Raw genomic sequence first — 13,154 nt, 5'->3', positions numbered from 1 at the left:
CAGCGAGGGGTGGGGAGCAGGTGGCCGGGAGCGGGGAGCAGGGAGCCCCACCCAGACGTGGGAGCAGGGCAGTGGCCACCGGAGCGGCCGTTGGGACGGAGGGGTGGACGGTCCGAGGCCTTCCGGGTGGAGGCACTTACAGTGCCCGGATCGCGCGGGCCTCAGTCACCCTCGCTGAGCCGGGCGCCCCGCACTGGGAGGGGAGGCACAGCTTAAGTGGGGTGGAGTCGGACACTGAGGAGGGTACCACTTCCGCCCTCAAGGGCTGGACCCCAAAGACACTGGCCAGGGTTAGGTTGGTGGCACATAAAGTGTACTTTGTTGACTAGAAGATGGGGCGGCCGGGGCAGGGAATGGGAGGAGGACGGCCGGCAGGGAGGCTGGGGAAGGGGGGATGGCAAAGGCCTGGTGGCTTGGCCCTGGGCTGGGGGTTAACGCCCCCCAAACGGAAGCTTTAATATCAAGCAGGTCCCAGAAAGGAAAGGGGAAGGTTTAAAAGAGAAACCAGGGAACATGGCAGGGGTACAGGGTGGGTGGGGGGTAATAATAGGGAAGGAAGGAGGGAGGCAGGGTTCAGGCTCACAAGGAAAAGGCTAATGGGAAGGGGCAGGGTGGGAGGAGTAAGAAGGAGACAGACATGGGGAATGAAGGGAGAGAAGGGAGGAGAGAGGGAGGGAGAGGGGCCCGCAGGAGGTTCAAAGGGAGGAAGGGAAAGAAAGCGGGAAAGAGAAGGATGCTAAAATGGGGTGATGCCAGCAAAATAGTTAAATAAAAAGAAACAGAATGTGAGAGTGAGGGGAGTTTAAAAGGAGGAGTTAGTAAGAAAATTAAGGACAGGGAGATTTTTAAAAAATGTAGTAGGACATCCCCTGAGGGCTCCCGGACTGTGAAAGGGTGCAGGCTTGGCTGAGGCCCCCTCCCCCCTAGCACAAATTCCGTGCATGGGCCTCTAGTTTTAGATATGATAATGGCATTGTAGTTGATAAGAGTTTAACCTAGGTATGTATTTAGGAATTCATCATGATATGATGTCTGAGAGATTTAGATTTGCTTTAAAATAATCCAGTTTATAGAGCAGCAGGTGAAGTGGGTGGAATACAGATGAAACAATTTGGACATGGGTTGAGTAACTGAAGTCAGGGCTTTTAGAATTACATACTAAATAGTATAAGATAAACATTAAAAAATTCCACTAGGCTTTAACTCAATCAAGGGAGGTTCTAGCCCCAGTTTCTGCACTACAAGATCTTAAATCAAGTTGCTCTCCTCCTGTTAGGACTCTGTTTCTTTATCTCCAAGACCAAGACTAGACTAGATTAGCATTTTATAAAGCTTTTACCTGACCCCCATCCTGACAAAACAAAAAAAGAGTTCCATGATTAACTGTTTCACAGATACTGGTTAAGCAGGTCCCAAGGCTGGAGAGGTGGAGAGACAGTATCTTCTGACTGTCTGGCTGCTGAAGCCTTTTCTGAATGAAAATACAAACTTGGGACCCTGGCCAGTGTTTCACAGTGGTTAGAGCATTGGCCCATGCACTGAAGGGTCACAGGTTCGATTTTCAGTCAAGGGCACGTACTTGGGTTACAAGTTTGATCCGTGGCCCTGGTAGGGCATGTGTGGGAGGAAACAAATTAATGTGTCTCTCTCGCCCAGGCCGGTATGGATCAGTAAATAGAGCATCAACCTGCAGACCAAAGGGTCCCGGGTTCGATTCTGGTCAAGGGCACATGCCTGGGCTGAGACTCGATCCCCAGTAGGGGGCATGCAGGAGGCAGCCGATCAATGATTCTCTCTCATTATTGATGTTTCTATTTCTCTCTTCCTCTCCCTTCCTCTCTGAAATCAATAAAAAATATATTTTAAAAAAATGTGTCTCTCTCTCTCACATTGATATTTCTCTCTCTCTCTCTCTTCCTCCCTCCCTTCCACTATCTCTAAAAATCAATGGAAAAAATATCCTCAGCTGAGGATTAACAAAAAAAAAGAAAACACAAATTTGGGAAAGACTGATCTGGAGGGTTCTTGAGGCCCCTTCAGCTCTAATAAGCTATGATTCTACAGTGAGGTCTAACTGCACAGGCAGAAAGAGGATGAGGGAAGTTGAAGAGGATGAGGGTCTTACATTTCAGATTTAAAAAGGCTTTGAATACCAAATTAAGGACTGCAGACTTCATTATGTAAAGTAAATAGTTGAGAGGAGCAGCATGTTCCGAGTTGAACGGTATAAGCGTGCTCCAGGGCAAACTGGAATCTGGGATGAGAGAACGGAAGTGAAGCTGTTACTGCCACAGTAAGGTACAAAGGGCCAAGACCTTGCTCTGGGATGGCAGACTCGGGGACTGGAAAGAAAATGACACACAAGATCAAGATTTGAGGAAGAGGCCAAGAGACTTACAAGCTACAATGGCAAATGATTAGGAGTCACTCAAGAACGGAGAATTCAAGTAGGAAAACTCTGCAGGAAGACAAAAGTCAGATTGCATGGGAACAAAAAAAACAGTAAAAAAATCTGTTGAGAGCTAACTGAGAAGTACAGCAAATCTGAGACTTCAGTACTAGAATTTGAAAAGCTTGAAAGCTTTGGAGCATCAATAGCCAAGAAGTAAATTCAGATTCTCTCCATTAGGTAAAGGAAAATTTTATTGCATAACCTGATACTGAGGCATGGGGCTGAACCTAACTGAACTATCAACAAATAAAATTAAAATTTAGCAAGTACTGTATTAAGTGCTTTACACATATTACCTCACTTATTCCTAATGCCACTGCCATAAACTGCTCTTATTACTCCATTTTTCAGATAAGAAACTGAGCCTCCAAGAGGCTGGTTTGTCCAAGGTCAAATAATTACATTAGGTGATGTGAACAACACTCAAATCCAGTGAGCCTCCAAAGCCCAGGTCTGGATTGACATGCTGTGAGTTCTTCAGTGTTCTCTGCACCTATATACGATGACCTTCTATAATCATTCCTGCTTAAGAAACACCCAACATCCCCTAGGAGGGTCACAGGATATCTCAAATTCAGTTCAACTCACCCAGCATGTAAGCACTTGCTCTATGTCATTAACTTGTAACCCTTAGTTCAGAAAACAGTACAAGCCCAGCCCCTGACTCTAAGGAATTAGCTATCTGTTAGAGCCACGAGACAAACACATACAAAGCAGTATGAACAATAGAAAAGTAAATGATTATGTTCAAAATGAGAGATGCAAGTAAACAACACCACCCAGATCTCAGTTGCTGAGCGGAACAAAGGTCACTGCAGACTGAGGAAGGCTTTCTGAAGGAGGCAGCACAGGGGCTGGAGCTCAGAGGCTGGGAAGGACTGGAGGCAGTTTGACAGGATGGAGTGGAGTAGGGAGCAGAGACGAGAAAAAAGACAGGAAAGAATGAAGGCAGGAACACCAGACAGAGGTCTCCAGAAAATCAGTGTCCATAACAGTTACTGTGTAAACAGGTCTCCACCTGCAGACAAACCCATTTCCACGGGTGTAAGACTTGACAATGACAGCAAAGATTGCTGGTTCTGCACTCTGGGCACCTGTCCTACAGAAATGCTCACATAGGGTGAGCACACAAATGACACAAATGTTCACTGGCATTGTTTCTAACAACCCAAAGTCCAGCAATAGGAAATGGATTAACTAAAAAATGAGACTTTTAGTCCAAGGTATTACAGTTATCAGAAGACTGCAGTTGATGTGGAGATATCTCCATGATAGGTATGAAAAAAATGCAAGCTGCATAGCTATTCTATGGTTTGCTACCATCACTGCATGTAAGTTTGTCAGTGTATGTAAAAATACAAAAGGACATACACCAAAATTATATTGTGATTATTTCTAGAATAATCTAGAATTGACAAGAGTGGGATGACAGTAAAAGGGAATTTTCACTTTTGACTCTCAGTAGCTCTGCACTGTTTTAAGTTTGCAATGAAAATTTAGTCCTGTGTTTAAAGACTGCAAGTTCCCATCCAGCCTTGTGGTTCACATGCCTTTAACCTTACATGAGGATATTGGGGGGGGGAAAGGGAGAAATCTGTAATACTTTCAACATTTATAAAGATAAATTTTTTTAAAAATGCAAGAATCACACAAAGGATCATAAAATCTCACAGTTAAAAACCTCAGTGATGTTCTGATTCAAGCCTCCAGAACTTCTGGAGCACAAGACAGGCAAAGGAAAAGGATCTGCACTAAGATATGGAAAGACACCCAACAGGAACAAATTTAAGCCCCCAACTTTTAGTGCACCATTTGGCTGAATCCTGGGAAGATCAGGTTATTCGTGATTTTTAAACTGTGCAAACAAAGAATGCTATTTTACTTTCAACCTTGTCAACATTTATTGATTCTTTCAGACTGGGCACAAATGTTGCCTCTCTTTAAATAAAGTTAACTTTAAATGACCAAATTAATTCTAGCAAATTTTTAGACAGTACATAGGCAAAAATAAACAATCAAAACAACCTGCAGTCCTACCACCTAGATATAGCCACAGTTAACATTCACTTCCTTCCTTTCATCCTTCCGCCCTTCCTTTACAAAAAATACCACTGTGGTAGAAAGTTTTGTAAACTACTACTTTAAACAGTATATTGTGAAAGGCTTTCCATGTCATTACATTTTCCTCAAGAACATCTTTTTAAATTACTACATAATCTGAAAAACAAGAACAACCTTTACTGAGGTACTACGCTAAGTATTTTATTTACAAGATCTCAATCTTCAAAGCAAGCCTCTTCCCCATCCCCCCCCCCACCCCCCCCCCATACACACCAAAAAAAAAGTCTTAGCTTGGAGTGGGGGGAAATGTTGGTTGGGGTTGGGATTCACACCCAGGTCCATCTAACTCAGAACTGTGAATTCCTGACCACCATAATGTCCCCTGGTAAAAACAGACCACGACTCCTTATACCAATCTCCAGTTGCCAGTCAATTTAATGGTTCCTAATTTCTCTCTAGCATACACAGTGCTACAGTGGACATCCCTGCAGCCTCCCCTTTCTGACCTCCTCCCTCCGGGCCAGAAACTTCCTAACTGGCCTAGGCCTAGGCAAACTCTGCTTCTCAAACCACCTGCACCTTTTTGTTTTCAATCTATCGCAGATCAATATTTTTGTAAAATACAATGAAAATTAATTCTTAGAAATAGGAAATGAGCCCTTGCCGGTTTGGCTAAGTGGTTAGAGCATCAGGCCTTGGATAGTAGGGTCTCGGGTTCTGGGCACGTACGTGGGCTTCGGTTCGATCCCCGGCCCTGGTCAGGCGAGTTGGGGAGGCAACCAATCGATGTGTCTCTCACATCGATGTTTCTCTCTCTCTCTCTCTGTCTCTCCCTGCCCCCAACCTTTCCCTCCCTCCTACTCTAAGAGGAGGACATAGAAACCCACACCTAAAACCTATATGATCATGTTGACCAAAGTACCCCAATAAATTTAACTTAAAAAAAAAAAGAATCAATGGAAAAAATATCCTCTGGTAAGGGTAAAGAAAGAGAGAGAAAAAGAAAGAAAGAAAACATACAAGCCCCATATGGTTAAAAGAATAAAGTTTGTTACATATATTTTACCACATTTAAAAGAAAAACACCAAGCACCATTTTTAAAAACTGTATTAGAAATAAGAGACTTTGTCAAATTGCTTTAAAAGTTTCTAAATGCTTACTCTCAAAAGTTTCTAAATGTTTACTGTGTAGAGGACTAGATAACATTTTGGGGGCTGAAGCTGGGATGCAGAGTACACTCTGAACTGCAACTCTATTATACTCTACCAGGGTTATCTATCGACCTGGCTTCCCTCCCGCGTCTGTGATTCCCGCCCATGTCTGGTTTGCTACTGAATGCTCTGGCTCAGTGCCCAGAGCACGCTTGTCTACTCTGTGGATTGAAGGAATGTTCAAGTAATGTCTCTGACCTCAGCTGCTGACAGAAGCTACTCACCATTTGGAACCAGAAGGAAGCTTTTCACAATGCTTCTGAGGGGGCCAAGACTGATCTGATTGATGGTGGCAAATTCAGAGAGTTGAGCCAGAAACCTTTCCACCTGCAGAAAGGGAACAGCACAAACGAGGCTGTCACTTTCTAAGCATCTCAGGACTGTAGACCCACATCCAGGAACTCTCCTTATCACAAAATACTTTACCTCTTTTGGCTCAGTTAGGAAGTGAAAAAGCACTTCTGTCAGGGCTGAGAACTGCTGTGAAAAGAATAACACAGAACATCAGTAAAATTCTACCCCTGGTCAGTGTTCCCACATTCCATCCAATCATAGACCATTAAGAGAGAAAGAATAACACACAGGTTTTGATCATCTTAGAGTTAAAAAATATTTACAATATCCACCACCAGTGTCAATATATCTGTGTCCCTATATTGTCTGAAAAACTTGTATATTTTATTGGGATACTTGGGAGATATATATTGAGAGAGTGTGTGTGTGCACAGATGCACACATACATCTCAAGGGTCCAAATATACGAAAGAACGAACACTCCCCACTTTTTTTCCCCCCCCCCCCCCCCCACACACACACAGCCTAAAAGGAAAGTTCACTGGAACATTAATAGCAGTTACTTCTGTTTGTTTGTTTATACTTACACATATTTATTATTCAAACATAAGCCAATCCAAATATATAAATTGTCCCCCCCCAAAATGATAATATACCCTATAAACTTTTTCTGTACCTTTTCAAAAGTAGTTACTTTTGTGTGGTGAGATTTGGAGTAATTTTTATTTTCTTCTGTTTTGTCTACCCATATTTCTGGGGGCTTCCCCCATAGAAACATCGTGTGTGTGTGTGTGTGTGTGTGTGTGTGTGTGTGTGTGTGTAAAATATAGATATATTATTTGTAATATATATAATAAAACAGTAAAGTTTAACACTTTATTTTACATTGTCTTAGACCAGTCTCTTATTATTTTGTGCATGTGAATCTTCTCTTTATTGCTATTTATTTTTAAGGATTGAATGTTTGTGTCCCACAAAATTCATATGTTGAATTTATTACTGTATTTGGAGATAGAGCCTGTGAGGAGGTAAAGAAGGTTAAAGGGGGTAATAAAGATAGGGCCCTAAATTCCTTGGAAGAGGAAGAGACACCAGAGCTCTCTCTCTATAAGACACATGAGAAGGCAGCCATCTGCAAGTCAGGGAGAGAGCTCTCACCAGGAACTAAATCTGTTCGCACCTTGATCTTCGATTTAACATCCCCCAGAACTGTGAGAAATAAATTTCTGTTGTTAAAGCCACCCAGTCTGTGGTATTTTGTTATAGCAGCCCAAGCAGACTGACACATTTACCATTACTTTAACATGATCTCTCCCAATGGACAGTGTGTGCACAGTGTGGAAAAGAGTTGAAAAGACCCAGATGTGAATCAGTGTTTTGCTACTTACCCCACCATGTGCTTCTGGGCAAGTCACTTAGCCTTTCTGTGTCTCAGTCCCCACAGGGAATACAAAGGTAATAATACTTAGCTTCCAGAACATACTAAAGGTGGCATATGCAAAGCCTCCAGCACAGTGCCAAGCTAGAGGCTAAACAAATGGTAGCGATTATCATAGCCATAATTATAGTCACTATACTATTTGATCTACCTTCCTGAAGCAATACAACTCAAACAAAATTATATGCAGAGACTTCAGCTCGAAGTCCCTAAAGCTGTACATGTAATATGATTATCAAATGCACCTACCCCTTTTGCTATGAGCCACTAAATTCTACACAAACTCCTGGCATAGCTCTGTATTATTTTATTCTAAAATGTATTCTGTTTAAAAACTAGTCTTTGAGGCCCTGGCCAGGTAGCTAAGTAAGTTAAAGCATTGTCCCAATATACCAATGTTCTGGGGTTGACACCCAGTCAGAATGCACAAATAAGTGGAACAACAAATCAATGTTTTTCTCTCTCTTTCCCTTTCTCTCTAAAATTAATCAAAACCAAAACAAAACAAAAAACCACACCACACTAGTCTTTTGAAAATATAAGACCAATACATGTGCAAGGTTTTGAAAAGACCCAACTAGTATAAAAGATTATAAACATTTCTCTTTCTCCCTGCCCACACCTCTGTCCCACTCCCAAGTAGTTACTGCTAACACCTCTGTGGCTTTCCCATAATTTTATTTTCATTTAATTTATTTTAAATACAAACCGACTCCCAGCACCTTGCCTTTTTTCACTCAATTTTATCATAGAAATCAATCATGTCAGCAGATATAAATGTACCCAACTCTTTTAACAACTGCATGGCATTCAACTGTATAGCTAGCATAATTTAGCTTCCTAAAGATGAACATTATTGTGTGGGTCTTGTTGGTATTAAACAACTAGAAGCCTGGTGCATGAAATTCGTGCACTGGATGGGGGGGAGGGTGGGTCCCTCAGCCCGGATTGCAAGAGGGCACAGGCCAGGCCAAGGGACCTCACCGGTGCACAATTGGGGCTGGGAAGGAACACGGGAGGTTGGCCAGCTGGGGAGGGACCGTGGGAGGGCTCCAGGGCATGTCCAGCCTGTCTCGCTCAGTCCCAATCGGGCGGACCCCAGCAGCAAGCTAACCTATCAGTCAGAGCGTCTGCCCCTCTGGTGTTCAGTGCACACCATAGCGAGCTGTTGAGCAGCCTCAGCATATCATTAGCATATTACACTTTTAATTGGTTGTTCTGCCATTTGGTCTATTTGCATATTATCCTTTTATTATATAGGACATAAGATAAATTCTTAAAACATATCCTAGATCAAAGGATATATGGATTTTTTAAATTCTGAGGAAAATTTTGCCAAACTGCCTTGCAAATAAGTTGTACAGATTTACACTCCTGGAAGTGTCTATTGTCTCAAAATTTTAATATACCCTGGAAACATGTTAACCAATGTTGAATCAGGCATTGTCTTTCTCCAGTATTTGTGATATTGGGTATTAGCCTTGCTTAACTGCTGATTCTATAAAGTAAACACAATAGGATGGGCTTGAGAATGTGTCCTTAAACTATTCATGAGTTTTTATTTCTTTACATTTTTGCTGCAAATCTGTGGAACTATCAGATCTTTGGCCAACTGTATTTCCTGCTACCCAGGGCCTTAAAAATAAACAAAAATAGGGCAGCTGAAAAGCCCTCCAACTGCTTTTCCATTTCCAGGCCTCAGCCTAGTAGTCAGGCTCAACCCCCTTGTGAGGTCTCATCCCCCACTTCTCAAGAGGGGCCTCAAGCTAATCTGGTCTGTCAGTTGTTACAGACCCCCATCCCTATCTTCATTTGCTCAAACCCTCTTTGTCCTTCAAAACCTAGGACAAGATACCAGGACACTCACTCCCATCGAGAAAGGGACCTATCCAGATTCTTAATCTCTGAGGCTCCCCCTTGGAACTTTACCTGGGGGCACTTAGAATTTTCAATCCAGATAAGGAACAAGAACAAGTCTTCCCAGAGATACCTTGTATGGCTTTTTATGGTCACAGCACCTTAATCATTGTAAGGGCACAGTAAGTATTTATAGAATAAATCTTCTTTGAATACTTTCCCCCATTCTTTGCCTTTGTACCAGCATAGCTATCTCTCCCTGGAATGCTCACCTGCCTGTGACTATCCACTAAGTCAATATCTTAACTATTCTCACCAGTAAACATATGAAAAGATGCTCAAAATCATTCCAGATTAAAAAAATGCAAATTAGTAAAACACGGAAATATGATTGTTGTCTTCACTGATGAGATCTTCAAAAATAAAAGTTAGAAATAATAAAAGTTTGATGACATCAGTTCTGGTGGAAGTACAAGAAAATACACATGTTCACACACTGCTGATGAGAGGATAAGAGAGCAACATTTCTGGAGAACGATTTGGCAATCTGCATCTAATTTTTAAAGTTTATTTATTTATGAGAAATGGGAGGGAAGGAAAGAGATATCAATTTGTTGTTCCACTTATGTATGAATTAATTGGTTGATTCTTGCATGTGCCCTGACTGGATCGAACCTACAACCTTGGCGTATCAGGACAAAATTCTTAACCAATTGAGCTACCTAGCTAGGGCTGCATCTAATTTTTAAATGACCATGTCCCTTGACCTAGCAATTTCATTGCAAGTACACCCTTCAGATATGTTCAAAAAGTAATCCCAGACACATTTACACAAAGCAGATCTTTGACAGCATTGTTCATAAAAACAAAAAACTGAAAAAAATGTAAGTGTTTAATAGGGGATGGGCTAAATAAATTATGGAGATCCATTTAAAGGAATATCACACAATCCCTTTTATGCCAAAAAAAATTTTTTTTAAGGATACCTACATGTGATGACAGATGCAGACTTTTTTCCTCCACAGATACACAAGAAACTATTAAAATGACTATTTCTGGGGACAAGAGAAATAGGTGTTTTTTATTTTATACCTTTAGATACTGTTTGAATTTTCTAATGTGTGTGTATTACTTTCGTTTATAGGTAGGTGAGAGGCTTGCAGGCCATTTATTTTCTTCTTTATATTTTTCTGAATTTCCTCTCTCATAACCATTCTAAATTTTTTAATCCTACCTATTTTCAAGGCTCTACATTACCTAGAACTGATCATAGGCATTAGAAAGCATATGCAGATACACTTAGTACTATATTGCATCTCCATTTTTTACCTGCTTTCTCAGATCACAACTGCCCCAGCACAATAGGTTGCATCCACTAAGCCTTTGTAAACCTCACTGGGTTTAGTGGCTGGTTGGTATGTAGTAAGCATTCAGATAAATATCCACTGAATGAACAATAAATGGTGATGCCAATATTAATAAAATGATTCCTTTTCGCCTTTAGTCCTAGGCCAGTGATGGCGAACCTTTTAAGCTCGGTGTATCAGCATCTTGAAAAACCCTAACTTAACTCTGATGCCGTGTCACATATAGAAATGTTTTAATATTTGCAACCATAGTAAAACAAAGATGTATATTTTTGATATTTATTTTATATATTTAAATGCCATTTAACAAAGAAAAATCAACCAAAAAAATGAGTTCGCGTGTCATAGGTTCGCCATCACTGTCCTAGGCCATGGACTTCAAAATAAATTCAGATAATAGAGTGGATACTAGAAAATGTCTGATCACTCAACAAAAGAAAAAATGGCCCAAAGTTGGTAAATTGCTTATCAGGAAAAAGCTTTCTGTATTAAAAACAAAGGTAAAGGTGTAGAGTTTATTTCAAAGTTAGAGAATGTGTCAAGCCCTGATATTAAAGGAAATGGTTTCTATTTTCCATGACTGCCAAGTTGGAGGTGACCTTAGGGATCATATAATCCAGTAGCTTAAAGTTTTGTGAGGTTTTTTATTATTAAAGTAAAGTTGACATACAATATTATATTAGCTTCAGGTGGATGCTTAAAGTTTTTTGGATGCAGAATCTATTTTATTCTCTAAGTGGAAGTCTTCCAGAAAACAACTACACATAAATAACAGCTAAGTTACCTAGTTTGGGAGTTCATCTACAAAGCTCTGTTCCAGTGTGTTTATTTCCCCAGGATCTTAAATCACATGCCTGGTCCTGAATTACTGACTCCATCACTTCCCAGCTGCCTGACTTTAAACTGGTCATTTTAGCCCTGCCGGATGTGGCTCAGTTGGCTGAGTGTCTTCTGGTGCACCCAAAGGTCAGGGCACATGCCTAGGTTTTGGGATCCATCCTCGTTGAGGGTGTGTGCATGTGGGAGGCAACTGGTGGATGTTTCTTGCTCTCTCTACCTTCTTCTCTCTCTACAAATCAATAAAAAAACGAAAAAAAGGAAAAAATATTACAAAACACACAAATAAAAACTGGTCCCTTTATTTCCCTGAACCATTTTTCTTATCTGTAAAACGGGAATAAAGCTAGTAACTAATTTTTAGGGTTGTTAACACATAAAGCACCTAAAACAGTGCTTGGCTCAGTAAATGACAGGTATTTTAACTGTTCTTTGGCTCAGCTTCCTCATCTGTAAAATGGGATTTATAATAGTACCTACCTGAGAGGGTGGTTGCAAGGACTCAATGAGTTAATGTACATAAAAGCACTTAGTAGTATGCTGTGCAGTACAGTAACCACAAGCCACATGTAGCTATAAAGTACTTAAAAGGGCGAGGTAATTTGAGACATGCTATAAATGTAAAATACATACCAGAATCAGAAAACTTAGTACCAAAAAGTAAAATATTTCAGATATATTTTTTTAAATATATTTTATTGATTTTTCTACAGAGAGGAAGGGAGAGAGATAGAGAGTCAGAAACATCAATGAGAGAGAAACATCCATCAGCTGCCTCCTGCACACCTCCCACTGGGGATGTGCCCGCAACCAAGGCACATGCCCTTGACCAGAATCGAACCCGGGACCCCCCAGTCCACAGGCCGACGCTCCATCCACTAAGCCAAACCGGCTAGGGCTTCACTGATATTTTTATGGGATTACATGTTGAAATAATATTTTGATAGAGTGGATTTAAAAAAACATTAAGATTAATTTCCTGTTTCTTTAAAAAAATTTTTAAAGATATTTTTATTATTGCTTTCAGAGAGGAAGGGAGAGGGAGAGATAAAAACATCAATGATGAAAGAGAATCATTGATCTGCTGCCTCCTACACCCCCCACACTGGGGATTGAGCCCGCACCTGGGCATGTGCCCTGACTGGGAATCGAACCGTGACCTCCTGGTTCATAGGTCAACGCTCCACACCAGCCAGGCTCTTTTTAATTTTTAAATGTGGCTGTTAGAAAACGTAAAATTAGACATGTGGCTTGCAATTTTTTTTTTAGATATATATATTTTATTTCAGAGAGGAGGGAGAGGGAGAGAGAGAGACACAGGAATGATGAGAGATCCACAGGCCAGAAGCCTCCTGCACAACCCCCCTGGCAGGTGCCGAGCACAGAATGGAACTGTGACCTCCTGGTTCATAGGCCAACGGCCAACCACTGGGCCACACCGGCCGGGCTGGCCATTTATTTCTATGAGACACCGCCGCCTGAGAACATGCCCGGCATGATAACAGCCAGCAGGGCTTTATGATAAACTTGTAAGCGGTGGGGGGTGCGGAGATGAGAGAGGCCCGGTGGGGGCCGAGCCGTCCCTCTGCGGCGGTGGGGAGAGGGTCACGTTAGCGGCCCTGGTGGCCCCACAGGG

General features: G+C 41.6%; 1 protein-coding gene across 1 annotated transcript in view; it reads right to left on the bottom strand.

Annotated features, from left to right (window-relative positions):
* Window positions 1–13,154, bottom strand: part of COMMD7 (COMM domain containing 7) — a 22,002-nt gene that overhangs the window by 6,817 nt on the left and 2,031 nt on the right. Inside the window, exons 2-3 of the mRNA XM_005879820.2 lie at window positions 6,152–6,205; window positions 5,950–6,052 (exon numbers count right to left, since the gene is read on the bottom strand). Of these exons, the coding sequence (XP_005879882.1) occupies window positions 5,950–6,052; window positions 6,152–6,205 (157 nt within the window). The remainder of the gene's footprint in view (window positions 1–5,949; window positions 6,053–6,151; window positions 6,206–13,154) is intronic.

Source organism: Myotis brandtii, unplaced genomic scaffold (genome assembly GCF_000412655.1).
Source record: "Myotis brandtii unplaced genomic scaffold, ASM41265v1 scaffold61, whole genome shotgun sequence".
NCBI classification, from domain to species: domain Eukaryota; kingdom Metazoa; phylum Chordata; class Mammalia; order Chiroptera; family Vespertilionidae; genus Myotis; species Myotis brandtii.
The sequence above is the reverse complement of the archived record's forward strand: the minus strand, read 5'-3'. Positions and strand labels throughout refer to the sequence as shown.